This window comes from Scleropages formosus, chromosome 10 (assembly GCF_900964775.1).
Source record: "Scleropages formosus chromosome 10, fSclFor1.1, whole genome shotgun sequence".
Classification (NCBI taxonomy): domain Eukaryota; kingdom Metazoa; phylum Chordata; class Actinopteri; order Osteoglossiformes; family Osteoglossidae; genus Scleropages; species Scleropages formosus.
In genome coordinates this window covers 14,942,101-14,969,667 of record NC_041815.1, presented here as the reverse complement: position 1 = coordinate 14,969,667, position 27,567 = coordinate 14,942,101, and the positions used below count along the sequence as shown (strand labels likewise).

General features: G+C 40.4%; 1 protein-coding gene across 1 annotated transcript; it reads right to left on the bottom strand.

Moving 5' to 3' along the window:
- Positions 1-2,092: 2,092 nt before the first annotated feature.
- Positions 2,093-27,567, bottom strand: LOC108922369 (platelet-activating factor acetylhydrolase IB subunit alpha). The gene is made up of 11 exons (XM_018732470.2): positions 27,410-27,567; positions 21,175-21,417; positions 12,489-12,573; positions 10,559-10,633; positions 9,927-10,133; positions 7,871-8,039; positions 5,829-5,931; positions 5,286-5,514; positions 4,216-4,317; positions 3,888-4,044; positions 2,093-3,209 (listed from the first exon to the last, which is right to left on the bottom strand). Exons 2-11 carry the CDS (start codon positions 21,204-21,206, stop codon positions 3,136-3,138), a joined length of 1,233 nt encoding a protein of 410 aa, XP_018587986.1. The 5' UTR covers positions 21,207-21,417; positions 27,410-27,567; the 3' UTR covers positions 2,093-3,135.

Genomic DNA, 27,567 nt, shown 5'->3' with positions numbered 1-27,567 from the left:
CAAACGGCATAGGTCATAACTCTCTGGACAATACTCAATGCTTCAGAGCATCCATTGAGAACAGATCACCATGGGAGAAAAAAAGAATGCTTCTCCCAGTCATTGTGCTCCCTTTCTTTTGGAAACAAATCAAGGATACACAAGACTGACCTCCCACTCTAGCTCTGATCTGCAATTTTGAATAAAAGCCCTTATGTCCTGCAATTGCAAGGGAGGAGTGGGCAAAATTTTAAGGATGGTTCATTTTATAGAGCACTAAACTGTGGAGACCACTGGTCAAAACAGGCAGTAGAAAAATCTAGGCAAGTGTAGAACATAATCTACTATATTAATTTTTTTGGCTTAAATTGTTTACAAAGTACAGAACTTCTGCACAACATAGCGGAAAATACACCCTATGGCGTAGTCTCTGTTTACTCCCATCCTACACAGCTGAGGGCACCTTGAGCTATATAGGGTCCCAAGGCAAACCGATTCAATTTCCCTCCCACTACGATGGCAGGACTGTGAACATAAGAAAACAGACTACAAAACTCAAGTACTGATCCGAGTACCGCCATCTGGAGCCTTCCCTCTCTGAACAAGAAAGAACTCTACAGAAGGCATCAATGGTGTTTGCATTGGGGGGTTGAGGGACCACACCCACAGGGCTTTCGGTCTGCCACAATCCCATCGGTGAAGAAAGAGGAGTCCGATTTGTCATGTGAGTCGTTCCTCTTTCCTACAGCAACATACAAACCAAATCTTTCTACCACCATGTCGAGCTGTCTGCAATTAGCATGCTGGCTGACCCATCTGGGAGGGCATCTGTATAGGGAGCCATTTTTTTGCCATCCGTTAAGGTTATATATACACCTCTTCAATAAGAGAGCATGACTTTCAGACAGTATTAGCTGCTGACAGGACCAATCTGCCTCTGCAAATGAGTGACAGCCAAATGGCCTGCAATAAACCATATCAGGCAGCTGGTACACTCAGGCATCAGAAGCTCTTTGAACCAGAGGCCCTCACAGACAGCTCAAGACCCAGTACTGGTTCATGCAGCAGTACAATGTTGACAATTACAAATCTCATATACTAGCCACTATCAGATTCTGAGCAGCAGGTACAACCAGTACACACCACAGGAAATCAGCAAAAAGCTAGATAATAGATTGGTTAAGCAGTGGAATTCTTTATTATATAATTGCATTTTAATGAAAAGGCTAATTAAAACGATATCTGCGTACGCATTTTTTTATTTTCTGATTGCCTAAACCTTCAGTCAGACACGACCAAAGATTTAACAAGGGCAGGGATGTGCAAATTAATTGGATTTTCGTTGGCTTGCTGTTGAGTCAGCAGCAGGGAATTTCAGAGAAGTGGAATTGGCCATCTCAATTGATGGGATTTATTCAAACAATTCCTTAGTCTTTTTTCTATTTTGTGTTTATCAAGCTGAATCAGCAGATAAACACAGAAGGAAAGAATGTGGTGGTTGTGTCTCTATTAGAACTAACTGCACTTGCCTGGGGGGGTGCAGGCAGGCAGAAGAGCACCTCCAACCATCTTGTCAAGCCCCCCCTAGGTCCCATGACAGTGAGCACAGGCAGTTTGAGCAGGAGCCCAGCTACAACCATTTCAAATCCCCCGCTTCTATTAAATTTACAAATAAATTCCTGTTAAAAACCTGCTGGTCAAAGATTTGCTTATCTCCTTCAAGAAAAGTGCCATTTAAATCCCCCACAAAAAGCCACTTTCTCCAATTTTAATATTTCATCCTTTACCTTTCTCTTTGAGTAGAGGTTTTTGCACATCCCCTTACAGGCAACTGTTGGAGTGGAGACTTAGGAACTTTGTCATGGTGTACATCTGTTTAAGCTCAATGGCATTAAACGTGGCATACCAATACACCTTGGCCATTTAACTATCCATTTGCACCTATACCACAACAGAGCAGCAAAATAGACAAAAGAGTTTAAACAAATTAAGAAGATATCAGTGGTTTAGAATCGTGGATCAGCACAGTAAAAAAAAAAAAAAAAAACACACACACACACACACACACACACACACAACACAAATTAAGGAAAAAAAATTAAGACATCCCCAAAAAAAAAAAAAAAAAACTACAAAAAAGGTAGGGGTGGGGGGACTCTACAAAAGAAGCTGCCTAAGGTCCAACTTGTAAATGCTGCAGGTTCAAAGGTGCGGTATGTTTGATGTTCAAGATCCATCCTGCTCCTATGAGACTGAGTTCTGGCGGTTTCTGTAGGCTCAGAGCATGGCTATGTCAACAGGGACATCAATGATCACATCTTCCAGCCAAACAGCCTGCAGCGCTGTTGCTCTAGCAACCATAAGACACCCCCTGAGCAAGGTTGAGCTGATGTACGCTGGGCCACTTACTCAGGTAAATGGAGCTACTGAAGATCTTTATGTTCCAATTCAAGCATAGGCTTTCCTCAATGACGTACCATGACAAGAGTACCAAGCCCTTATTTCCACTCAACAGTCTAACAACAACAATTTCAAAACATGTTCTTAGATGCAGCCAGTAATATATCATCTAGTTTTACAATAAGAGAATGGTAAGCACACTTCAGAGGCGATGTTACACAGCTACAGATTATTCCAAATACGAGCCCCACAGACAGTCAAATCTGCACCAAGGGATTACAGTCTCTCTGCTCTCTTATTACCCTCAAAAGGTCACCAAGCTAGGCACCAAGACTACGACAGTGGAAAAAAATTAAGCAAAACCCTAAATAAAAAAATAGACAGACATAATTATCTGACAAGTAAGAACGACACTGTCATTAAATTATCAGTTTAGTGCCCTACTTTTACTCAAAACATCTGCCTTCAGTAGGTTAGGCTGGGTGAAAACTCCCAGCCTGTGTTAAACCTATGGTACTTCTAAACAACGTTATGCAAATTTACAGTATACAATTTTGGATTCACCATGCAAGAATACTTTTTGTGTAACATTTAATAGCTCAATCTACATCCAGAATAATTTACATAAAAGGACAATAGTTATTTAAACAGCTCAATGGGGAATAACCATGGTAACTGAGTGCATCCAGAAGAAAAGACGGAAAAGGGTGGGGTAAGGTGTGGTGGTGGGGTAGGGCATGTCTCCTGCAGGTGAAATCAGCGGCACTCCCAGACTTTTACTGTTTGATCTACGCTCCCAGTGACAACATAAGGAGCAGTCTTGTGGAAATCTAAGAGAGAGAGAGAGGACATGATGCAATTAGACATAACAGCAGGAAAAATGCCATTTGTGATACGGAGTGAGATTTCTGCAAAAGAACTGAAGATTAATTCTACACTGCCAGGACTAGGCAAATATATAAAGAAATGTCAGTGGCAGTCTTTATGCAACACACTACTCCGTATTAGCCTACTACACATAATCTACAAATAGAACAAGTCTTCGTTTCACTTGTTTAAACTGGAATTTTCTATAGAAAACTGACCATACAACAGAACATATTATCTGTGCATTTATCTTCTTTAAGAACACAATGAGTACAGAAAAATAGCTAAAGGTAATGGAAGACCTTCTGAAAGCAGCTTCCATCAACCCTCACTACAGCCCTGAAGAGCTACTCAGCCTTGGCCTGTTTGAAACCCCAAACTTAGACAGCAGTGGGATTCTTAACAGACCAAACTCACCTCTTCAACCAACTCCAAGCAGCCCCAAGACAAAAATCAGGGAAACCACACAAACTCCAAAAATAAACTCACTGAACCACTGTCTCCCCGATGGAACCCATTTAATGATTCAGCCAGAGGGAAACACTAGCCCATTTTCAGGACCTTACTATTGCATGCTGGCTTATAACAAAAAATTCAAATGAGTGGTGTCAAATATAGTCAGTCGTCTTCCTGCTGCTTACCCAGAGAGGTAACAAAATGTTCATGAGCACTCAATGTCTTCATGCAGCGCTTGTTCTTGTAGTCCCAGATCCGCAGGGTCTTGTCATCTGCACAGCTCACTATGAACTTCCCTCCAGGATGTACCATCATACCTCGCACCCAGTTATCATGGCCAACCTGGGGATACAGCCCCAACTAGGTCACATACTCAGAAGTGCATACGGTGACATGCACAACCCCATTTCCCTAATGAAAAAATAGTCCAGCCAACACATACAACACAGAAATACACACACACACACACACACACACACACACACACACACACACACTCACTCACTCACTCACCAGTGTCATAAGGCACATGCCAGTGCTGACATCCCACATCTTGATGGTTTTATCCCGGGATCCCGACAACAGGAAGGGGCCAGGCTTGCCACTCTTCTTAGTCTAAGGCACACAGACAGAGAGAGGTGAGTGAAGAGTGGTTATTGGATGAACTAAGCACTGCCACCCTGCCACTTTCTCTTTATTCATTTGTACTGTTCAATTTGCGCACCCTTCAAAAGATTTAAAAAGGACAGTCAAACACTGGAAGCCTGGTTCTCTCATTAAGCACATGTGTTACATATTTTAAATTAAGACCTTTAAACAACACAAGAACTCATACTAGACTCATTGTGAAATTTGATATTTGCTGTGTGCGTGTGTAACAAGTCTCTGCACCATAAAGAGGATAACTGCACGACAAAGAAAGCTCTGGATGATCAATGGGCTTCACAGCAAATAAAAAATATCACAAAATGTTCTCTACCAGTGTACTAGATAAACAGATCAGATGATAATGATTTTTAATATACTCTCTCAAAACTCCTGTCAAAATAGCCTGTGTTGCCTTGTACCAAGTACAACTCACTATGCCAGACATGACAGATTTTGTAGAATATTCCACGAATCACACCATATATCATCAAAATGTTTTAGTCATTTGGTCTTTGACATTACCAACTTTTGGGTACAAAGAGAACACAAATACAACATGTCACTTAGCTGTGCAGAAGTATTTAATTCCTACAAGTACCTGGCTTGCGGGCAGGAAAATTTATTTTTATCACATTCGTCATGGTAGATCACAAGATGATGAATGATCAGAAATTACCAAGATAGTATAATTCACAGCTAAGGCTGAAGGGCAAATCTATGGCTAATCACACTTGCTTCCACAAAACCAGGTGACAAGAGAAAGTAAATTCCTTATTATGTGGCTTAAAACACATCCAGAGTTCAAGACCTACATCCCAGTCTTTTTCAGTCAGTAGCTACAGCAACCACCATCATAAATTATCAGGAATCAGTCAACTAGGCACAGAGCAGCTGAAGAAGAAACTGTTATAACATCTATGACTTGGATTTCTGACCTCTGAACCTGTGGCCTCCAGGATAGTGGAATAAGCACTCTCTGGTGCCCAAGAGATGCACTCCACCACGTGCTCATGTTCCCGCAGCTCTGCCTTGCACTCCTTGGTGGCTGCCACCCATACACGCACTGTCTGATCATTAGAGCAACTAGCGATCAGTGTTCCATCCTGGTTTGGACGAACCATGCGCACCCACTCCCGGTGGCCAGTGAAGGTCTTCACGCAGTACCTAGAGGCAAGACAGGTAACAACACTTACGTACGTGATATTGTCCCTTCCCCCTCCTTTTACACATTTATTCACATTCTTTAGGTCTGCTAAAGCAAATCAGTTAATTTGACTCAAAAATAAAACTCCCACTGTAGAACACTGTATGGGTTATACCACCAGGTCCCAGGAGCACCTTCATAGGTAACTCAGTGGTCACTTGCAGCAACAACTACTTTTTTCATCACTGAAGGTTTTACTACAGCCTTGAGAGTATGGGAAGGTGAAAAACAGCAAAATTCACAAAAGCAAGATGTTCACCATGTTACTGCTTACCCAGTTGCAACCTCCCACATTTTAATGGTCTTATCCCTTGAAGCAGATACTATATGGTCTCCATTAGGCATGATGGCTACAGAAGAAACATTGTGGTCATGTCCTGACAGGGGGGAAAATAAGGGGAGAGAGGGAAAAAAAAAAAAAAAAAAAAAAAAAAACAATTGCAAATTAAAAAGATGAACCAATCTGAAGGTAGCATTCCTGATCACTGTACTTCTCTAAACTGATCTAGTAAACACATCATGAAGTATACATGAATATATCACTGTTAAGTAAATTATTGTTCTACTGGCCTACCATTTGTGCTGCACCAGACAAAAACTAAAAAAAAAAAAATAAAAATTAAAAAGTAGCAATGAGAAAACAGAGAAATTGAGAACTTCCAATTTATAATCAACCAGGACATGAAAAAAAATGACATTTCAAACATTCATAAATTCAGAATCGCACTGAAGGAAACATGCACATTATGATGAATGCCACTGAAGTAAAGCGCTAACTTACTCTATGTAGATAATTATTGCCACAATTGACAACAGAAGAGGATTTGGATACAACAAAATTTAGTACTGATCTGGAATCAGAATCTAATTTAGATAAGCATAAAATTAAATCACATATATTACATATAAAACTACAAAGCAGCAGATCTTGACTGAAGTTCTTCTTTGGTTCTGCCCTCAATGCCCTTTTTAACCAGAGAGCCACTTGATGAATGGCTAAGACCACAGAAGTGATTTAAATAAATTAGGCAATTAAATAAATGGAAGCTCTTCATTTGTCACGGCTGGCTTTGTTCTGGGGGAAAAAAGCTAATTACACAGGCTGACATTTTTAAGCAGCTAAACAGCTGATGAATCAGTAAATAGCCTCAGAAAAAAGTAGGCTTAAATATGAGCTGAACCACACAAAATGTTATCTTGTCTTGAGGAGGGATAATTAAACCCCCATCCAAAAGCTCATAATCCTTGGCCAAACCAGCCAATCTGTGGAGGCAGTGTGTTAGGATTCCTGAAGGAATACCAGAATGGAGACTGGGATTCTCCTGGATGACTTCAACTGGCACTGTGGAACAGACCAAGTGGAAAGCAGAGATCCCTGTGCTCATTTCATATCTGTTCATGCCTCAGTCTGCTTCATAGTCCTATTTCATTTTATTTGATGGAGTGTAAAATGAAATGAATTAAAACTTGCCCCAAAATTGTTACCCCATGGGGAAAGAGAAGAGAGGGGGGAAAAAAAAAATTTTTTTTTTTTTTTTTTTTTTTTTTACATGATTCTTCTTAATATACATTTTACATGTAGTGACACTGATCAAAATCAGTGAAATTTACTTAAATGTGTGGCATTAATTTATCTGAAATTATTTTCTGTGAAACAGGTTCGTTAGATGGAAAATCATATTTTCTCTTCCTGAAACTGCACAACACTAATAATGAAAACACTGGAAATGCACCCAGATGTGACTACATTTAAATACCAGAGCGTTAAAGCAAAAATCCACTACCTAAGTGATCTTGTATCTTGTGGGCCTGAAGGAACATTATTAGATATGCCACGGCAATTTGTGAAGCAATTAGGATTTAACAGGGCCGCTGCCAGAAGACCAATGTGTTTGTAATTCAGGACATTTCATACAAGGAGTAAGGTGCGACTTCTCAAATAACCACTGGGCTTCTCACTTTGCTCCTATACCACCACAAATGATAAAAAGCCTACTAATAATTGCACTTCTAATAGAATATATTGAAAAGTCCTGGGGGAGTTATATTCCTGTAATGTATAAAGGAACAGGGGGGCTGTAAAATAGCTTCCTGAAATGTATTTAGATGTGTATCGCATAGAGGCAGTTAAATATGTTCAGAGCGAAATTTGATAGCAGATTGTACCCCCACTGGTTTCACGCAATACCTGAAGTGTTAATGAACCAGCATCTGTAGCCATCATATCCACCTATACTACCGCCCAACAACTTGCCTAGATACTCACCTCCATCTGCGATTTTATACCTCAGACCACCCCACCCCCTATTCCCTTACCATGCATGGTTCTGATGCACTCAAAGCCTTGGAAGTCCCACAGCTTGATGGTCATGTCAGCAGAACAGGAGGCCAGCAGCTTCCCAGTCTGGTCAAAGGAGATGTCCTGAACAGAGTCTGTGTGGCCCTTCAACGTGCGTTCAAAGTCCCCCGTCTCATAGTCCCACACCTGAGAAGAGAGAGTAAGGGAACCCTAGGCTTCAGTGTGTCCTGCCTTCCTATTCTACAGAAAACTGGCCTCTTAATCACACCTCCCCTTAATTTGCAACCCCTCAGGCCCCGTCTGTCACTTCACCTGCATATTCAGTCAAGCAAAACACAGGCACAGCTTGCAGAAGGCATGTTCAGACAGGCTTACACAATGAAACCAAGCAAGGCTTTCCCTTTAATCTACAGCAAGTAACACAATGACCCATTAGAGAGGCTGACCACGCCATCGGGAATGTGCCACTGATCTTGGCAACAGTGTACTGTGTGACTAATAAGCCTTGTAAAACTAATGCAATACCTGGGAGTCAGAATGGACTGCTTTCTGTAATGTCCCACTAAACGTGTCAAATCGCATTATGAAAGCAACGGGTAAAAATTTCTGCTTAGAAATTTAGGAAAGGTGATACTCAGATTGCTGAAGTACATTCTAGAGCGATCAATTGAAAACCAGCACTATTTCTATGGGAAAGTTTTATTTTTTCCCCTCTTGTGATGATTAGCAGGCCAAGTTTATTTAAAGACAAATAATAAACTTCAATAAGGCTGTGTGTGTGAGGGTAAAAAGCTTTGTTCTTGAAGTTTACTTCTTTTATTTTAAGTGAATACTACTGCAATCTCTCAGTGATTTTGTGTTTGCTGCAATTTTATCAGATTATCATCTAGTGACCTTGTCTGGACTTTTTCTTGGCATTACCAAGATTTCACAGAACCTTGGACAAAAACATAAGCTAAATAAATCATCATATTCATATTAATAGAGGGGACTCTGGATAGTATAGAAACCCTTGTAAAGACAGAAGAAATCTGTATGGGGCACACCATGTATGCCTACACAATTATTTCCTAAAGCGAAAGATAGGGTAGAGAATATGGAAGAAATCTGCTATACTTGAAAAGGCCCTACTTCTGAGACACACTCACAGAGACCAGCCTTTAGAAAAGAGCCAGTTCAAGTTCACCTTGAGTCAGCCAAGACAGACATGAACTGCTGTAAGAACTGCATTTTGTTTGCTGTCGATAAACATGAATGCATGGTGAAATGTTAGAACGTAAAGTAAGGGAAGCCATTTGCTCTTAATTTGCTTGATGCAGTGTTCCCGTACTAGAATGGTGGACTAAGCATGATCGTGGAAGAGCACGGCACAGGCAAAAAAAAAAAAAAAAAAACAGGTCGTTCTGTCGAGCTGGCCACCGGCGGCATGCTGGTACAGGCATATCAACATTGTGAACAAGATTGCTTGAGCTGAAAAGTAGGGCACTGAGGAGGGGAGAAGGTTTTACATTGCCCTCTCTGCCCCCACCGTCTGCCTGCCCCGACATAGGCTATCCTAGCTACTGGTGCTGAAGCGGAAGATGGATTCATTGTGAAGCCAGTGGCTAGAAAGGCAGAGGATCCCTCTTGAGGGACTGCAGCCAAATGGAAGTGAGCTTTTTCAGATTCTATGAATAAATCATGGACAAAAATATTTATCCCAAACTGGGACATCGCAGTTGGAAAAGAACTGACTATATAAATAGCCGGAACAACTAAGGAAAAGCATACACATACATGCTTGTGATGTGTACATTTGAGCCAACAGGAAAAAGGTCTGGTTAAGGCCAGTGCCTGCCCAGCAATAGAAGTGGCTTGTGTTACAATGATGTCACTAAGCCTGCAAAGTAGTATTCAATAACTGAAGACAGTACACAAACAGCCAGCACACTGTTCCTCTTGCGCATCTCTCTTTCAAAATCCGCTCAAAGAGACAAAAACAATGAATAAAATTTTGCAGATTATACAACTTTCAATAGAGAGGAGAGAGAGCCATCAGATGCTTGATTTGCACCAGCGGGAATGGAAACCCACCTTTATTGTTGCGTCCTCAGAGGCAGAGACCATAAGACTGAAGACAGGGTGAAATATGACACGAGTGACAGGGCTCCTATGACCACTCAAGGCATACTTTTCAGGGGGTCGTGGAATCCATTCTTTGGGGTCTCGTTTCTGACCAACGGGTCCTCCTGAAGTGATTTCCTCTTTAGCCTCATTCAGCTTTGACTCCAGTTCCATCACCTACCAGGTACCAGTAAAACAAGTGAGCACACAAAGACACAAAGTCTCTGGTGCATGATGATTAAAACTTCATCTCACCACTACACTACAGGCACCACAAATTACTGCAATCTAAACAACCACAACTACAAAAATATTAATTACCGTTACTGCTAGTCATAAAGCATATCTTGAAAAGTAACATTTAAATCTGAATGTTCTGTGTATTTGTGATGAAGAAAACAGGTCCAATAAAAGTTTACAAATTAAAACATCTATGCTAATATGTTTAGGGTTCTTCTACATCACTGCTGAACAATACAGATGTCAATCATAAATGATGCATACTGGTTTGCTGATATACCTGCGAATGAACACGACGGCACTCAGGAGTGATCTAGGCAAGCAAATCCAACAGGGTATCACCTGAACAAAACACTACAAACCTTCTTCTGTAATCTGATGACTGAAGTCCATTTCTTTTCCAAAAGGCCAGCATACTTCTTATCCAGCTCCTCATTCTAGTTGGGGAGAAAGGATGAATATGATCTGTGAGAACCCAATGCAATCAATTTGAAAAACCATTCCCTCTGGACTAACGGAAAATGTATTGAAGCCTCGGAATAAGGTGAAATCAAAATGGAAAAAACCTCCAACAAGACAGTGGGCCATACACAGAACTGCAGGAGGCAACAGTAAATTCCACTTTTAATCCCTTCACATGGGTTAATCTTCTACAGACAAGGGAGCTTACAAAGATTACAATTTCAGAAACACTACACTGTGGAAAAATTACCTTCAGGGTGCCTGGCAGTTACTGTAGGCCATGAAAGTGTGTATTAAGGGTGGGGGTCAGATCTTATAATAAGCTTTTTCAGGCTTATATGGATAAAAACTTCTAGTTTTGAGAGTACCTTACAGATTCCCATATTTTAAGAAAAACTACACTGATGAAGTTTCCATTTGCATTAAACCCAATATGACCAAAAACAAACTCCCCCCCCCCCCAAAAAACAGCAAACACATGCTTGTGAAAAATGTGTTTGTTTGTACAACCTCAAATTCTTTGATTTAAACCATAACACTACAACCATTACAAAGTACTTTTTAGTAAGGAGGAACATGAGGGAAAAGCTGCAGAAAAGGCAGTTAGACACAGCACCCCTTGGTGACAAAATAATTTTGGATATGGCTTTCAGCTACAGTTATGTGTAGCAGCTGTTTACTGTTCTTTAATGTGGTAATCAGCTACAGTGCCATGCTGCTTCCAATGTCAGATCATTCTTTTTAACTCACCTTTGTAACATTGGGGTTTCAAAAAGTAAATAAAGAGTAATGCTGTTTGCCCTTAAAAAACCCAGGGCTCAAAATTGTGGTTTGTCATATGCATGTGAACAGCTGAAAAAAGCTAGGGCTTGCAGCAGCTAATGTGAATATTTATATAATGCATCTCTGAATAGCTTACAGTAGAGAGTATTCTGCCTGCACACTGTACATAAACACAATGATGACTGAAATCTCAGAGGGATGACCTGCTTTTATGATTGCAATGGAGGGTGTAAGTACCATAACTGCTACATAGTTTTGACAAGTACTAGAGCTACAACTTCCTACCACTGGAAGCGCACACTGGTGTGGTTTGAGAGGATTTCATTGAAGAAAGATGTCAGGGGCCACGTCACTTGCTTAGACTGCGTGATGTTGTCTGACCTGCCATCTGCTAGGGCCCTCTGCCATCTTGCCTGGCCAACAGGACATACTGGCACTGTATGCCCTAATCACTGCAGGCTATCAGTCCATCAAAGCAGGACAGCACCCTGGCAAGGTGGCCCAAGGCACGTGTCACTTCATGCAGGATGGCAACATGTCAAACCTTATAGAGACAGTTATTCCAAACTAAACATTAAACTATACATAAAGGACAATAAGGAATGTGTCAGACACCATGGCATTGCTCAGAGGGACATTACAAGCACATCCGAGCATCGTCTTCCAGCCTAATACTATGTTTTTGACCATGTTTCTACCAAGTGAAAACCTCATGTTTGAAATGTCTCGCCAGATGGATGAAAAAGGCTGGAAAGAAACATTCAGATCTTTGGCGTGGTTTGGTCTTTAAAGAGGGTTCTTTGTTTGAGGCTCTATCCCATAGGAGAAACAGGCGGGGCCCCCAGAGGAAACTGCACGCTGTTGCAGAATCTGTCACAACAAACCACTTCCCCCGCACTGTCACCAAAGGTGGAATTACTATTCTTCATCAAAACCATTGAGGGGCACATTCATTCTGTCACTTTCATATTGCCAATGTCAATCAAACTTAAAATGCTAAATTAAAGCATATTGTTCTTAAATGTGTTTGAGGGAGCCCAAACTTACCATATCTAATTCTGCTTCCTTCTTGAAAACTGAATATGCCTCTTCGTAACCATTGGAACGAAGGTAATCAGCTATCGCTCGATTTCTGGAAAATAAAAGGAGCTAATTAGTTCTCTTGATATGCAGACTGATAAATCTTTTAACTGTCAATCATTCAAAAAAGCCATTAGTCAGTAATTCAACAATGGTATAATAGAGAGTAAAATTTGTCAAAGACAAAGAAACATTTGAAACACAGCCAAAGCCCCCCAGTTTCACATGCCTCTGCAGTTTTCTAGAAGGTGGTCTTTATGAACAGCTTATGTTGCTTTTGGCAAAAATCTAAATCCACTGCTGTCTAGGGACTTCCATTAAAATAATTCACAAACAGATCACCTGAAGTCAGGATAAATAAGAAAAACCTGGTTATCTTAGCAAAGTACAGGGACATTTGTAATACACATTAGAACACATAATTCCTGATGGTGTAGAGCCTTTAGGTGTTCAATAAATACAATTCTTCAGTCCAGACAATAGCCTCAGAATGCTTTAAATGGATCACACAAAGGAAAAATTCAGAATTACTGTGGAGACCAACATCTTTATCATTACCCAGGAAATCTGATACTTTAATCATTTTAAGTTAAAATTGTCAGCAGCAGCATGCAATTGACCAATCTTCCACACAGTAAACCAAAAATCCAGTTTTTTTTGGCTAACAAAAGAACACTGAAGGTCACGTAAGACTAGACTACCTTATCAAGTACCTGAATATGTATGGTACTGGACAGTGTTTATAAGAAAGCCTGAATGTACTGTTTAGAACTGGAGGACTGCTAACCCACTATCCATTGCTATTTAAAAACCACTGACAAAGGAAGTGAACTAGTCTGTTCAGTGAAGGTTACCTAGAGGTTATTGCTCATGTGACAGGCTGCTCACTGTTGGAAGCATGAGAAGCTGACGGAAGGTGGGGGGGGGGAATCACTCTGCTTGCTCCCAGAATGCTCAATAGGAGAGGCTTTTCCGATTTTTATCCAGGGGTGATGTTAAAACAAAATGCTCATTTGTGAATTTGAACTAAGCAAACATAGCTGATATTTGTAAGGAGAGAAAAACAAAAAAAAAAAAAAAAACCATGTGAAACTAGAACAGAACTAGGTCTGGATTGTGCCCGAGGACTCAAATAAGGGCACTGAATATACCAGTTTAAAGGTTTATGCATCAACACAGCTACAGCGGATGTAGTATTTCTGGCTCAACTGAAAGGGACAGCTAATTTAAATCTCAACGCAAACAAAACTTTTGAAGAGAAACCCCCAATGTAGTAAGTTTGTACAAAAAGCTTTCAGCAACAGTCATGTTAGATACACTGGTTCTGAATCTCAGCATTGGGACATAGACCCACACCTGGTAGTGCCAGCTGAACACTTGCAATCATGTGGGAGCTTAGAGCCTTTTTGCTGGCCAGCCTTAGAATGGCCTAGGCGGACCTTAAGATGACTCCCATCTGCTTCTCACTCCAACTCCAAATGCCATTCCATATTACCCAGTGCTCAGATGGATTACCACCATACAAATAGGAGGTAGTTTAAGAGGGGTACACGGTATTCAAAAGCCCACTTCCAACAGTGTTCTTCGCTGACTGCCAAACTGGAAAACTGATGTTACACCCAAGCACTTGAAGATACTGTCTCAGCCAGGTGTTGTACTGAAAAAAGTATCCTTATGCTGAAGTGACTTCACCTTTGTGATTAGAGAAGAGCATGCAGAATGAGGGGGGGGAACACAGCACAGACATACTGTGCATGAGTGACTGTATTTGTGTTTCCATGGAGATCAACCCACAGCCAGTCCAGCTCTCCAAAGGAATGAGTGGGATAACATAAGGATCAAACAGTAACAGGGATAGAGCACATATACACATATCTTCCTGGAGCTTGCACTCATTCACCTCCATATGTATTGGACAACTTCATGTTCTCTAAACAAGCTACTGCTTGCTAACAAGTCAGATATCACAATCTCAACAAAGTACATACCGCCTGAACTACTCAAAAGAAACAAAACGCTGCTTCATATAGAGTGTTGTGTGGACTGCTTCAAAAGATCACCGTGTAATATGGTGCACTTTGTCACTGTTTGACACAGCACTGTGTTTTAATCAGCTGCCTTCAGCACTGCTCTTTGCCCCCCACATGAACAGTAGTGTTCTGAACCCAGAAACACCAGCCACCATTCAAATGATACCAGAAATCTCTACATAACTAACTAGCCAACATTAACTACATAACATACATTTTGGAAATACCTACTGTTTGGATCTAGTCATGTTTTGATATCTGAGAAATAAACCATCTCAAGCAAACGGTTAGAGTTGCTGTCTTTGGACCCAAAGGTTGTCAGTTCGTATCTCAGCTCCAGCTGTAGTACCCGTTAGCTTAAAAGAGTACTTACCCCAAAATTGTTCCAGTAAAATTACCCAGCTGTATAAATTGATAAATAATTGTAAGTAGCTTAACACTGTAAGTCGCTTTGGAGAATAGTTGTCAGCTAATTAAATAAATGTAAACTGTTAAATGCCAATAATAAAGACAAATGAACTAGGGTTTGAGTGCTAATCTATTAAATGCAGAGTGCTAAATGAGTAATAAAGACAAGGTAGAAAAGGTGAGAGTGTTTGCATGAAGTGGGGATTACTTTCTGCCTGGGAAGGTGGGGAAGCCAGCAGTAATACTTAATTTTTGCACATTTATATTAAAAAAAGAGAAAGAATTAGGACTACTTTTTTGTTCTTGAACAAGCAATTAATGGCAACACAAAGCTTAGTGGCTGCCAGACACCGGACATTTTCTTCTTTCAGCATCTAGGATTGAAAGGTTGCACATACAAGTTTTGCTATTCATAAGAAAGAAATAAAAAAAAACTAACAGCATTACATTATAACCATTTGACTCTCCTACAGTAGTTATGTGGGAGCTGCTCATAAAATCAGACAAACTACAGAATGTACCATCATGACTTGAAACAGGAATCTATCACAAACTATGTAGTATGTTTTGTGGATAATGATTCTAAATTTATCATAGAACAAACCATGCACAAATTTCCATACACTAAGCCTAATTCGAAACTATACCCAAAAAAGTTCAGAGTGAGCCACTGACATTACCCCCTGCACCACAGTGTTGCAATGTTGTGTTTACATAGTCTTGTTCCTAGATGGTGCTTGGCTCACTACCCCTATAATTAGAGATGGATGAGTTGACTCAAAAACTCACATATCCCATGTGTTTAGCCCAGGGTTGAGTAGATCTGGAATTAAATTGAGAAAATAAGACTTGTACACTAAGCAAAAGGAGTTAAAACTTTACCAAAATGCCAGCAAGAGGACTGGATTTAACTGCTTTTACACACTGCATTTAACAAAGAAAAAACATTTTTAAAATGTAGTCAAAAATATCTATCCCAACCCACCTAAGGTTCACTGACAAACTTCCCAATCAGAATAAATACAAATAGCACAGAAAGACCATGCGGCCATCACCAGTTCTTGTTTATTAATTTTCTAGTTCTACTATCCTAAAAGTGCTTTTATGTACATTCTTTGCTCCTGTATGAGTTTCAGTACAACTGAGTTAACTTGGCTCGACCCTACAAGGAAATAAAAATACAATGCTTGGACTATTTGTATTTACAATGTGACATGACTAAACTGTGCTTGCATTTCTCCTAAGGCTTAGAAAGAAAGAATTTCGTACCAGGAAGACTTCACCAAAATAGAAAAAAACCGCCAGCAATCTGACAAAGAACTCCTATTATTAAAACATGTTTTCACAGCTCTGAGTTCTACTAAAGCAAATAAAGTACAAATGAAAATGCAAAAATGCAGTAAACTTTCCTCCTCCAATTTTACATATTTTAACAGGTCTATTTACTTTCAACAATGAAGATACACAAATCATGTTTGCTTCCATAGGCTGTTTTTTACTTAAGCATTTTCTGAAAGAAAGCAAACAAGCTTTACGTATGCACAGCCACAACACAAATGTAGTTAAATACTTCAATAAAATATGCTTTAGTCTAACAAAATCTTTCTGGAAGGAGTATTACGGCTTCAAATTTTTTTGTAAGCTGTTCTTAACTATGCTATGGGTAGCCATGCCTTTCTATCAACGTAAATACAGATTAACCTACTGTGTTGCTTTGGTATAGTGCTGTGAGAATCACGGAACGGGGGTATGAACAGGGAGGGTTTGTCTTTCATTTCAACCATATCTGAAGTACTATCTTAGAAAGCATATCAGACATTAAACAGCAACTCATCCGCTTTGAAAACAGGACAAATCTTTAGTTCAAGTCACAGACTTAACACCTTCAGATTTTTGGGAAGTCAATTTCAAAAACAGACTTTCCATAGGTACCAGATTAGAGACAAAATTTGTGAGGGATTTAGTCTCCGCAGGAGAAATCAACTCTTCTTAAGCAAGGAGCTTGATTCTTTGGGATCCTTACTTAAGTAGACTGCAGCCCTGCTTGCATTTACCACATAGAGACACTGCGCACACCCTAGTTGCCATGACAACCCCGGGACACGCGGCCTGGGCCATGTGTGTTTGCGCAGCATGTGATGGTGCTGCCAGCTGTCAAAGCACGGACAGCAGCATTAATGAGATTTGGGGCACCGGCGCACCCCCCCCCAACAACCACAAGGAAAAGAAATACTGTGTTTTTGTGGGTTCTGTGCTCCTTATCCAGGCACAAATATGAAGGGGGAAGGGACAAAAACTTAAGTGCATGGTAAGATCAGAGCTTGCAGGTATAAGATAAGATATTTCACTTAATAGTCTTCCACTGTTTTGGGAAATCAAACTTTATTCTCATTTACAGAGGACTAGCTATCTCAAACCTGAAGTTCCCTTCGCTCACGTTTTAAGATAGAGGTTCAAAAAATCCATTTTGAAGGCAAATGAACTGTTACAGGATGTGAAGTGAGTCCAGGGAAGAACAAGAGGTGCGCATCACCTTGTGGGCCTGACAGGCAACAGACTAAATCCATAGCACTGAAAGGCACCATGCTGTCAGCCAGGCCAACGTTCTATGCCCAGAACACCATGAGCTAACCCTGACCCTGCTCTGCCAAGAGCAGACATTGGAACACACCCTGTATACCTCTGGGCACAAACAGAAAGATCCCATGCTTGACTTCATCCCAGCAACCACACCCAGAAGACCTAAATAACTGAGACTCTGCATGAAACAATTCATATGGACAGCTAGAGGATATTATACAAGTCACAAATACAGGAATGTACGAAAGGGTAATGCATGAATGAAAGGTCAGTAGCCCCTAAAATGAACAGTTCCTTGTGGACTGTAGGCTTATTCTAGCCTTATCTGCTGCAGGCAGCTTTTTACTTTTTGTATTCTGTATACTGGTATTAATGACCACCAGTTTCAAGTCAGACTGGGGCAAACAACATAGTCAGGGGTAGTGTGCTGTACTTTACAGTGAACTTTGACAGACAACTCCGAACAAGGCAAAAAAAAAAAAAGAAAAAAAAAAGACATTTTAAAGGAATCAACTGATAAAAGGAAGACAAAAAGTGTATACACTAAGAAGGCAAATTAAAGTCCTTCTGTCTGATCCAGTTGTTTTTAACAAACTGCTCCAGGACCTAGGAGTTCTCTCAAAAGAATCAGCACACATAAGAACAAAACACGCTTGTTCACAGACCTTTTGGCTACAAAGATGCAGATCAACCAGAAGTGCCTTGAAAACCTTTTTTAGCCAAAAGAAAGATACTGCTTTAAGGCATGTTCACCAAACTCTTGGAAACAAATGCATTCAATGCCAAATAACCAAACTATGAATGATGACCTTCCAAACATTTAGGCCTATTAATTTCAAACATAAGCATCAAAAGTGGAGAAAATAGCATTTCTACAGCAATTGTGTGGTATCTCAGCCACTCGCTATTGATAACTATTTGTCAAAAGCAAGATTGAAGCATAGGGCAATAGGCTAGGAAGGGTATACCCAAAACAGGACATCAGTCCATAGCAAGTCCACACACACTTATGCATTATGTGCAAATTTAGAGTCATCAATCCAACACATCTTTGTACTGTGAAAAGAAACCCATTCAAACAACACAAACTAACAGGGATAATCTCTATACAAAACAATTTGGCAACTAAAAACCTGGGGAAAGAGGACTAAACCACAACATAAAACCAATTGTTTTCTGTTAGTAGAACTAGTGAAAAGGCCATTCAGACGAGGACTCAGCTGATCACTGTTACCATTTTTCGCTTGCCATTGTTTTAATAGTAATGAATCAAAATGGTTCAGTGTCCCCAACAGAACTTGCAGAGTAGCCTGCAGTTGCAAGATGCAAAGAGATGTTAGCAACCTCCTGCTGACTCTGTCAAACACAAGGCAATGGCAACTCCTTAAATGGACAGCTTATTTCCAATGACAGCCTAAATCAGTTCTCCATCATAAACAGCCCTTAAGAGAATCCTCACACAGCATGCATAATATCAAACTTGGTGGAGAATTTTTCACGTGAAAGAACTGTTATGCCAATATTACATTGTTGAATCAATAAACCGAATCCTAACAAGCACCTCCTGTGAAGAACATTTAAGAGCCATGCTCTTTATGATAAATTTCACGGCTGTAATTTCCTCATCATGTCAGAATGAGCCCATAACTAAATGCCTGTTTTGTTTCGTACAACTCAACGTACACAAGATTCAGGCAAACTGCTGTTTTTGTTTTACTGACAATCGGAAACAAAACAGAGAAAGGATAAAAGAACCTTCACAAAGACATCTACTACGGAAGCCATGTAGTTAAAATAACTACCATCCAGTTAGCCCACTTTTTATACTGAACTACTCAGACACCACACTAACATGGACAATTAACCAACAAAGAATCAAATATAGAAGATCATTAATTTGTTATATTGCCAGCTGCCCTTTTAAAGCAAATTTTAAATAAGCTTTGCTGTATACGTATTATACTAATTCAAATGGATCACAAATCACAATTCTGCAACAGCGGGGAAAAAAATAAAATGCACTAATCCTAAAGCGGGAAACTGGACAACAGCTGCATCAGAGAGATGCTAAATCTTGACTGTCATTATAATTAAAACACCTCTAGCCTGAAGAATTAAAACTGTTAATGAAACTACTGACAAATCTTTCAAACACCAACCAAACCTGAATGTGACACAAGTCTGATCTGACTTCTGATCCATTTCCTTCAAGATGCATTAAGAATTAATTGCTTTGTGTACAAAGCTGCAGGCACTCTTCACTGATTTCACTGATGACAGTATGGCATTTCAATAATGTCCAACTCAAAGTCTGTTCTGCCAACTGACAACTGGCTAATAATTTCTAGACGGGGGGACAGTTGGGTCATAGCTAACATGAGCCTTGAGTGAATGCCACAGTTTTACAGAAAAAATTAAATGTATGACTTGACCTTGTAAAGCTTTGAATGCAGGATATTTCACTGGGTGACAGGAGATGATCCTGCATTCTTAGTTTCATAACCCTTAAGGAACCACAATAGGGAAATTTTATAACTTCATTCTGTTGATTCTTAGGGAACTAAAAAAAATTTTCTTTGGATCTGATTCAGAAGTCAGTCCAAAGGACATGCATATTTCATTTGACAAACAGCCCATGAGTTATTGAGGAACACATAAAACAGTGAGCTGGTCTACAATTAGATGTCCTTTTGACACTATGATGATGTCATAACACCCAAACTAGTCAGGTGTCCTGTGGAACACAAAGAAAACGTGAAACTGTGGCAAATGAACATATAATATGATATAAATGTGAACAAATTTATATCATGCATCTCCAACGCATCTACAAACACTAATGGTGTAACTTGTAGTCTCTGGGCACTTCGGGTCTTTCAACATCAGACACCCTTGTCCAGGTAATCCAACCAGGGTTGATCACACCCTATCTTGTATCCAGGTAGTGCTACCATGAACGCATACCTTACTTCTCCTGATCATTAACCACACAAGCAAAATAGTTTCCCCAAACAATATCCATCCAATGAATCCTATATCATTGTTATATACATTAAGATTAAAAATGAATATTTCTTCCATTTCAATTTTTCCAAAAGAAAATTCACAAAGGATTAATTCTTCATTTTAAATGAACAGATATGAATTATATCCACCCATAACAGCATAAGACACTGTGAGATACTGGTAAATTAGAGATGGTCCCAAAGTTGATTAAATTCCTCTTAATTACCATAATAAAATACTTCAACCAAAATACAAATGACAAATGGTTATCATTTTATGCCCCCTTAAAGACATAAAACTAATTTTGTGTAATCTAGAGGGAGATCTGGCCACCAAAATTATTTGGAAATGATGCCCTGAGGAATTTAAAATATGCCTGCATGATTGAAAGAATCCTCACAAAGCAGAATTTTAGAATGCTTACTATTTAGTCTGTATTGCTAGAACCAGTGTCAATCACAATTTTCTAAGTAGTTCACATGTTGCTCTGCACCTCAGAAAGCCAAAAACCTGACCTCTGCACTTGGGGCATACGAAACACAATACCTAAGGGCAAAGTAAGTCTGTTGCTAGCATGCAGAACAGACGAAAAAGAGATGGGAAGGGACAGAAAAAAGGTAGGTACTCACAGTTCATCTCGTTGTCTTTGTGACAGCACCATGGTGGCTATGGAGGTCTGGTGAAGGCTGGGCAGCTGTTGCTCTCTCCCCTGGCAGGAGGTCACTGATCCTACACTGGCTCTGGCTCACTGGGGGGTCCTCCACCTGGGGGTTTTCTTCTTGCACACGTGCAAGCTTCCCCCAAAATTTGACTCCAGGAACAAGGCTTGTAAACAGTTCAAGGACATCCAGTATAGCAGACCTTCACTTCATCTGGGAGAGAGAAAGCAAGAAATAGGGAGATGAAGTGTTAACATCAGGAGTGCCATAAGAGCCACGCCACAATGTAACAAGGACAAGTGTGTGAAGGGAACAAGTACAATGGACCTTGTCTCCTTTACTGGAACACCAGCAGTTGGATCAAATGCCTGACCCTGCCCTCCACAAAGCTTTCAGCAGAGCGACAGCAGCTGACAGGGAAAATGTAGATTCTATCAGGTGTGGCATCAGTTTAGCAACCTCCTACCAATCCCCTGCCTTCCACTCATTGTCTTCCCCATCAAGTCACCTTCTTTACATCTGCTCTCATCTCCTGCTGGGCACTATAAAGTACAGCAAGAAAAAGGGAAGGACTCTAAAAGCAACACAATAAAACGTATCAATTCATTATCGAAAACCTTGGCGGGGGGGAACTGTTCGCTGAGAAAGCTCTAAAACCAGGTAAAAATATCATTTAAGTTCAGCAGAAACCTCAGCTAACAGAATCTTCTCCAATAACCAACATTCTATTAGAATTACAGCTAAAGCAACACAGCTTGATGATATGTGGCGACAGGCACCTTAAGCTTCTTAGCCCACAAAGACGAGGACGAAAGAATCCAGTCTGGTAAAAAGAAAAAGGATAGAACCCTGTCACTATTCCAGACTGGAGAAATGAGGATAGAGAGTGGTAAAGACACTATTCCAGAAATCGGGATTATTCACCCTTTAACGCTGAAGTCAATGAATCGCTTGTGAAAAACAGTTTCATTCTGTTAAAAAATATGCAGAACGTACACGAAAAAGGTAAACAGTAAACTAACAGGAATGAAAGCACAGCTAGTTAAGGTTTCCAAGACTGGAAATGCTTATTATAGAAAAATATCTACAAAATGAAAAGCAAAATCTTTACTGAACATGGACTTAACACTTTCATTGAGAGGACATTATCAGGAGAAGATAAGCATGAGCCTTGCCTTCTAACGTCACCTAACCTCTGAACGCTGACATCACTGCTAAGCCTGCTCTTGCCACTGACTATACAAATCTATAATACTCTCAAAAAGAAGTACAAAGGAAGAGCACGAGTGCTTTGTATTCATCCAGCGGAGATGAAAGCTCATTTCCAGCATTTCATAATTTATTCCAGGATACTTCCTTAAAAAGGTAGCTTTTTAACTGACGTTGTTTTGATGGTAGCAGCCTCACAGCAAGCTCAGAATGGCATAGCAGCAACACCAAGCACCCACAGTGCCAGCATTTGAGGACAGCTTGGCCTGGATGCTCTCTGCTCTGAATATGATGGCAATAAAAGTTACACAAGAACAACTCTCATTTGAATAAAGCAAACACCCCACTACTACCCCCTCCCAGGAAAGAAGCAAACAAATACTGCCAGGCCATGAATTCTATTGGCAGACCTGCTGTCAGCAGTTTAGGGCTGCCCCAATATCTGCCCCATGAAATTAAGAGCCTTCACAAACTGTGTCACAGGATTGCTGTGGGATTTAAAATTGTGATTACAAGCACACCATATCATATCACTGCATCCCTGTCACTGGGAAGGCACACAAAAGCTTCTGTTGGTGGCTGTGCGATGTATTTTTCTCACTGTAACAACTCATACAGATTTAAATTTCGAGATAATGTTTTCAGCACTGCAGAGAAACCCAGTAAGTATATCCAGAAACACAATGATGGCAAGAAATACAAGGATGCTTAAACACAGATTAAAAAGTAACTGACAGCCAAAAAAAAAAATTTGAAGTGAAAGAAACCAAAAGAACCGCATCCGAGTTTAAAAAGAGCAAAGCTGCAAACCTGCAACTTTGGTTACTGTACTCAGAACACATAACTTTCAACCCAAAACATATCACTAACTAGCACTTCAGTAATTGGCACAATTTTCCTTGTAACTCATAGCATGCCAAACCCTGATAGAAGCACTACTGCACAGAAGGGTGGGGAGGACTGACTTAGCAACTGACAAAACCCAAGAGAATGAGTCCTGCTGCTTCTATAAACATACTGGTTCGACACCCATACGAGAAACACTTTCAGACACAATGTGATTAGAAAACAGACCACTTATTTGTAGTCAATAGGAAGACGTGCTGAATTTACACAACTATCCAAAACCAGTAAATCTTATATAGCACACAGACCTTCATAAGTTAATGAGCACACTAGATTAAGGGTTATAGTCTTCCATCTTACATGTTCCCATATTTAACCCTTCAGTATTCCTAACAAATTCAACCAGCAAAAATTACTAACAAAAATCAGTTGCATTTCAATGAACTGCACAGTGCATTGCAGACACTACACAAAAATCTGTTATGGCATGCTCTTAGCTGTTAGTTTAACAAAAGCAATATTTCCAGGTACATCTGAATTAACACATTCATTTTGTTGCAAAAGCCATTCCTTGAAACAGACTTCAAACAGATAAGATGACTTAGAAAAGCTACTGACAACATCAACCATCATCTACTTTCCAGAATGCATATACTGTGGCACAATCAAGACAGATGGCAAAAGAAAACCCTGTCTCTTGCAACAGATGACACTGCACCAACCTGGCAGACAAAATAGCAATAAAGTAAAGAGCAATTATTGCCCCTCTCAGTTTCTTATTATGACTGTCATCATTTAGAAATATGAATGAATCAGTGAGATGCTGCAAAATCTGTCAAGAGTATGTTCAGACACACCAATCAAAGCCTTATATTTATTACCAGTAGAAAGAAAAGTTAAGATGCTCAGCTAGTCCTTTAAATTCTGCTATAACCGATCAATATGGCAAACAATGATAACTTAGATTATTCAAGCATAAAGCACTTCAACAACACTGCTATTAACTGCCTACACTCTATGCATTTCGAGAAATAAGCATTATACAAATATACATGAAAAATGGTACTTCTTCAAAGAGAGCACACCTGCACCACACTATAAAACCTGACAGATATTTTAAAAATGTACACAAAACAGTTTTCAATACAGATTTTTGCTTAAATTCACCTCCAGTGCCATCTGAAGGGTTCAGATTTCAAGGACAGATACCCCCATGCCAATACTTGTTGCCAAATCCCAAAAAGCATGCACTTCTAAACAGAGTCTGGAACACAAGCAAGATTGATGTGCAGCAAAATTCAGAAACACACACCATCTCAGGTCAGCTGGGCAGCAAAGCAGACCCTCATTAGGACCAAACATGCTACATGAAAGAAGCATCAAAAGCTTTCACCGTAAGACACCAATAGCATCTGCAATTTGGAAGCAGAAGCACAGTTAATATACAAATTTAATTCAAAAACTCATTTACCTGATCCATAACTAGGCAAAAATCACATAATTCAATTAAATGTACAACACTGTCTAAAACAAAAAGCCATCACTACAGACACACTTGGATTAAGGAAACATTCATAAGGCACTAAAAACTAAATAAATTAGTCTAAAAAGAAAGACATTAGACTGAAAATTACTTTAAAATTTCATGTTTCAGAGATTAAATAATTTAACTGTTGTTCCAATACAAGTCTAACATTGTACCTGCTCTGGGATATTAGGTCACAGTTGAACAAATAATTTCAGGAGAGAATAAGACACGTGGTCTTTAAGAAGGCTTTATGAACACAATTTGACATACTCTTATTAAATGTTTGCCTGCTGTATTTCCACTTGCTTGCAAATCAAAGAGTCATGTCCAATGTAATAACATGTAGTCCTAAAGGGTGAAACACAAGTTATCACATGCCTCATCTGAGCATTAAAAACTAGCTTTTTGGTTGTATCAGCTGCTTAGGATCACAAGGAGGACTGACTTCTTGATAATGATCATACTTTATTAATCCCCGTGGGGAAAATTCACTCAGGCTGCCATTGTTACGGTGCCAAAGGCATGTCTTTGAACTGTGAGGGGAAACCGGAGCACCCACAGGAGACCTATGCAAACACAAGAACAACATGGAAATCCCAAAGACTGAGCAGGGACCATATGTGCGTTCTCTTGGACCACCCAAGCACCGTGAGAGCAGCACTATCAGCTGTGCTGTTGCATCTACATTGTCTATTTTTGCAGTGAGTAAAAGAGAACATTTAAATGGACTCCTCAATAATGAGTCAAAAATAGAAACCTGTAAATGGGTACCATGGACAGCAATGAATGGGAGGGTGGTGCCAAGTACTTCAACAGGAAGTTAAACTATGCAAAAAAGAAAAGAGTAAAAATGTGTCTGACAAAAGGCTAAAGGAATCCATCTGCCATGTTATTGGGGCCTATATATATCACTATCAGAGCATAACACATGGTGAGGGGGGTTAAATTTAAATTCAACAAAAATGGAAAAAAAATGACAGGTCATGGTACTGGCCCATCACCCTCCCTGTTCTCCTGCTGCCTGGTTTAGGTATCCTCACCTTTACTGCAAAAGCAGCAAAGAAATGAGAAAGGAACACAAACAAGCAAATACATAAAACTACAACTCAATGACAACTCAGGGTTAAAATGCACTTCAACCCATGTTGCCATTTCATCATTCCACACTGGAGCTGTGATGCCTAAACAGACCAATCTGGCCCTGCCCTCTTTCTAAAACAAGCGTCTTGCGGTTATGCCACAATAACAATACAGACACATTTCAAAATCCTCCTCGACTACGTCCAGTATTCAGCAGTCCACACGCGCTCCTAACCCCCGCGCGCCGAGACAAGAGAGCGCGCGGCTGAGTACGGGCGCAGCTACGGCCGTCAAGAAAAAGAAAAAGAAAAAAAAAACCACCCTGTCATTGCACCCCAGTGCGATTTCTTCATTACATATCATTCCACTACAAGTCACCACGATCGGGATGATAGATAAGTCACCAAAACACAGCTACTGAGGCGGCTTTTCGTCCGACACCCGACATCTTACCAAACGGACAAATACACTAAAGGTGTGTGTTACCCAAGGGAACATTTCAAGGTCGCCATCGCTTCCAGAAGCTCCGCCGTATCGGAACTCCGCTCCGCGGCCGGGTCACACCGGCGTAGCCCGTCGGCAGTGTTTTTAACGTATAATACTTCAAGTTCATACTAACTAAGACAAGACATGTCCTCAAGCTCAAGCTGTACAAACAGAACCCCCTTATCACACCTGTCCCGTTTTGGAAGTTGTCGTTGATTCTGAATTTTTGTGGTAGCGGAGGGAGGGAAATGACATTTCAGACGTGGAGTCAGTCGTCGGTGCGAACGCCATCGATATGTAACACCGGACATTATGATTAACTTAACTGCCGCTAATGATTTACTCTGATCATGAGGAGGAGGAGGCATCATCGTGTGCCGTTCATGAATTAGCAAAGCAAAGCCGCCCTCCCGCTGAATCAACCTCCAAAACATCTCTGTTTGAATGAAAACGTGCCAAAAAGACTAGCATACCCCACTTCGACCTTCCCCACTCAAACTTCGAGTTATTCTTCGGTTTTCCAGCGTCTCTTGCACATAACGGCGGCTTAACTAGTACTACTAGGCGTTAAAATGATGACCTACATTTCGGTTGTAAGGGTTAAGGTAACACAACGATGTCAGCTTCCAGCATTTGCCACTGGGCGACCACAGCAAAACCCGCGTCTGTAACCCGCCTCGTAAGAAAACGTTAACAACATACCTGTCCAGAAGAAGCTAGCGAAAAGTTTAGCCAGAGAATCCAGATGCGAGACGAGAGAGCTAACAGTTACCCGGTACTTTTAAAGTAACGTGGTCTTCAATCAACACTGTGTTAGTCAAGTGTCAAAAAATCGATGGCACAAATGAGCGAAGCAAACTAAGTAGGTATTCCTCTTCTGTTTTGTTCAAAACAAGTGGCTAACTAAACAGCAACCCCGCTGCAGCACTGACGGCCTGTCCGCCATTTTGAGACACAGAAAGGAGGCGCAAAATGTTACAGCCACATCGTCAGTTTCACCCTCTCCTTCTCCTCCACGGCGAACCGCCGGCGGAAGACAAACCGTGAAAATCTTACCATATTATATCGCTCTTGTCTCCTTCGCCGAAAGCTGACGCTCACATACAGTGGAGCAAAACGTATTTTTTCGTCTTCGGCTTGCGAATCTTCTAATTTCAAAATCTAAACGTACCGTCTGCCCTCCCTACGGTCCTTGTTTTCTGTACCGCATTCGC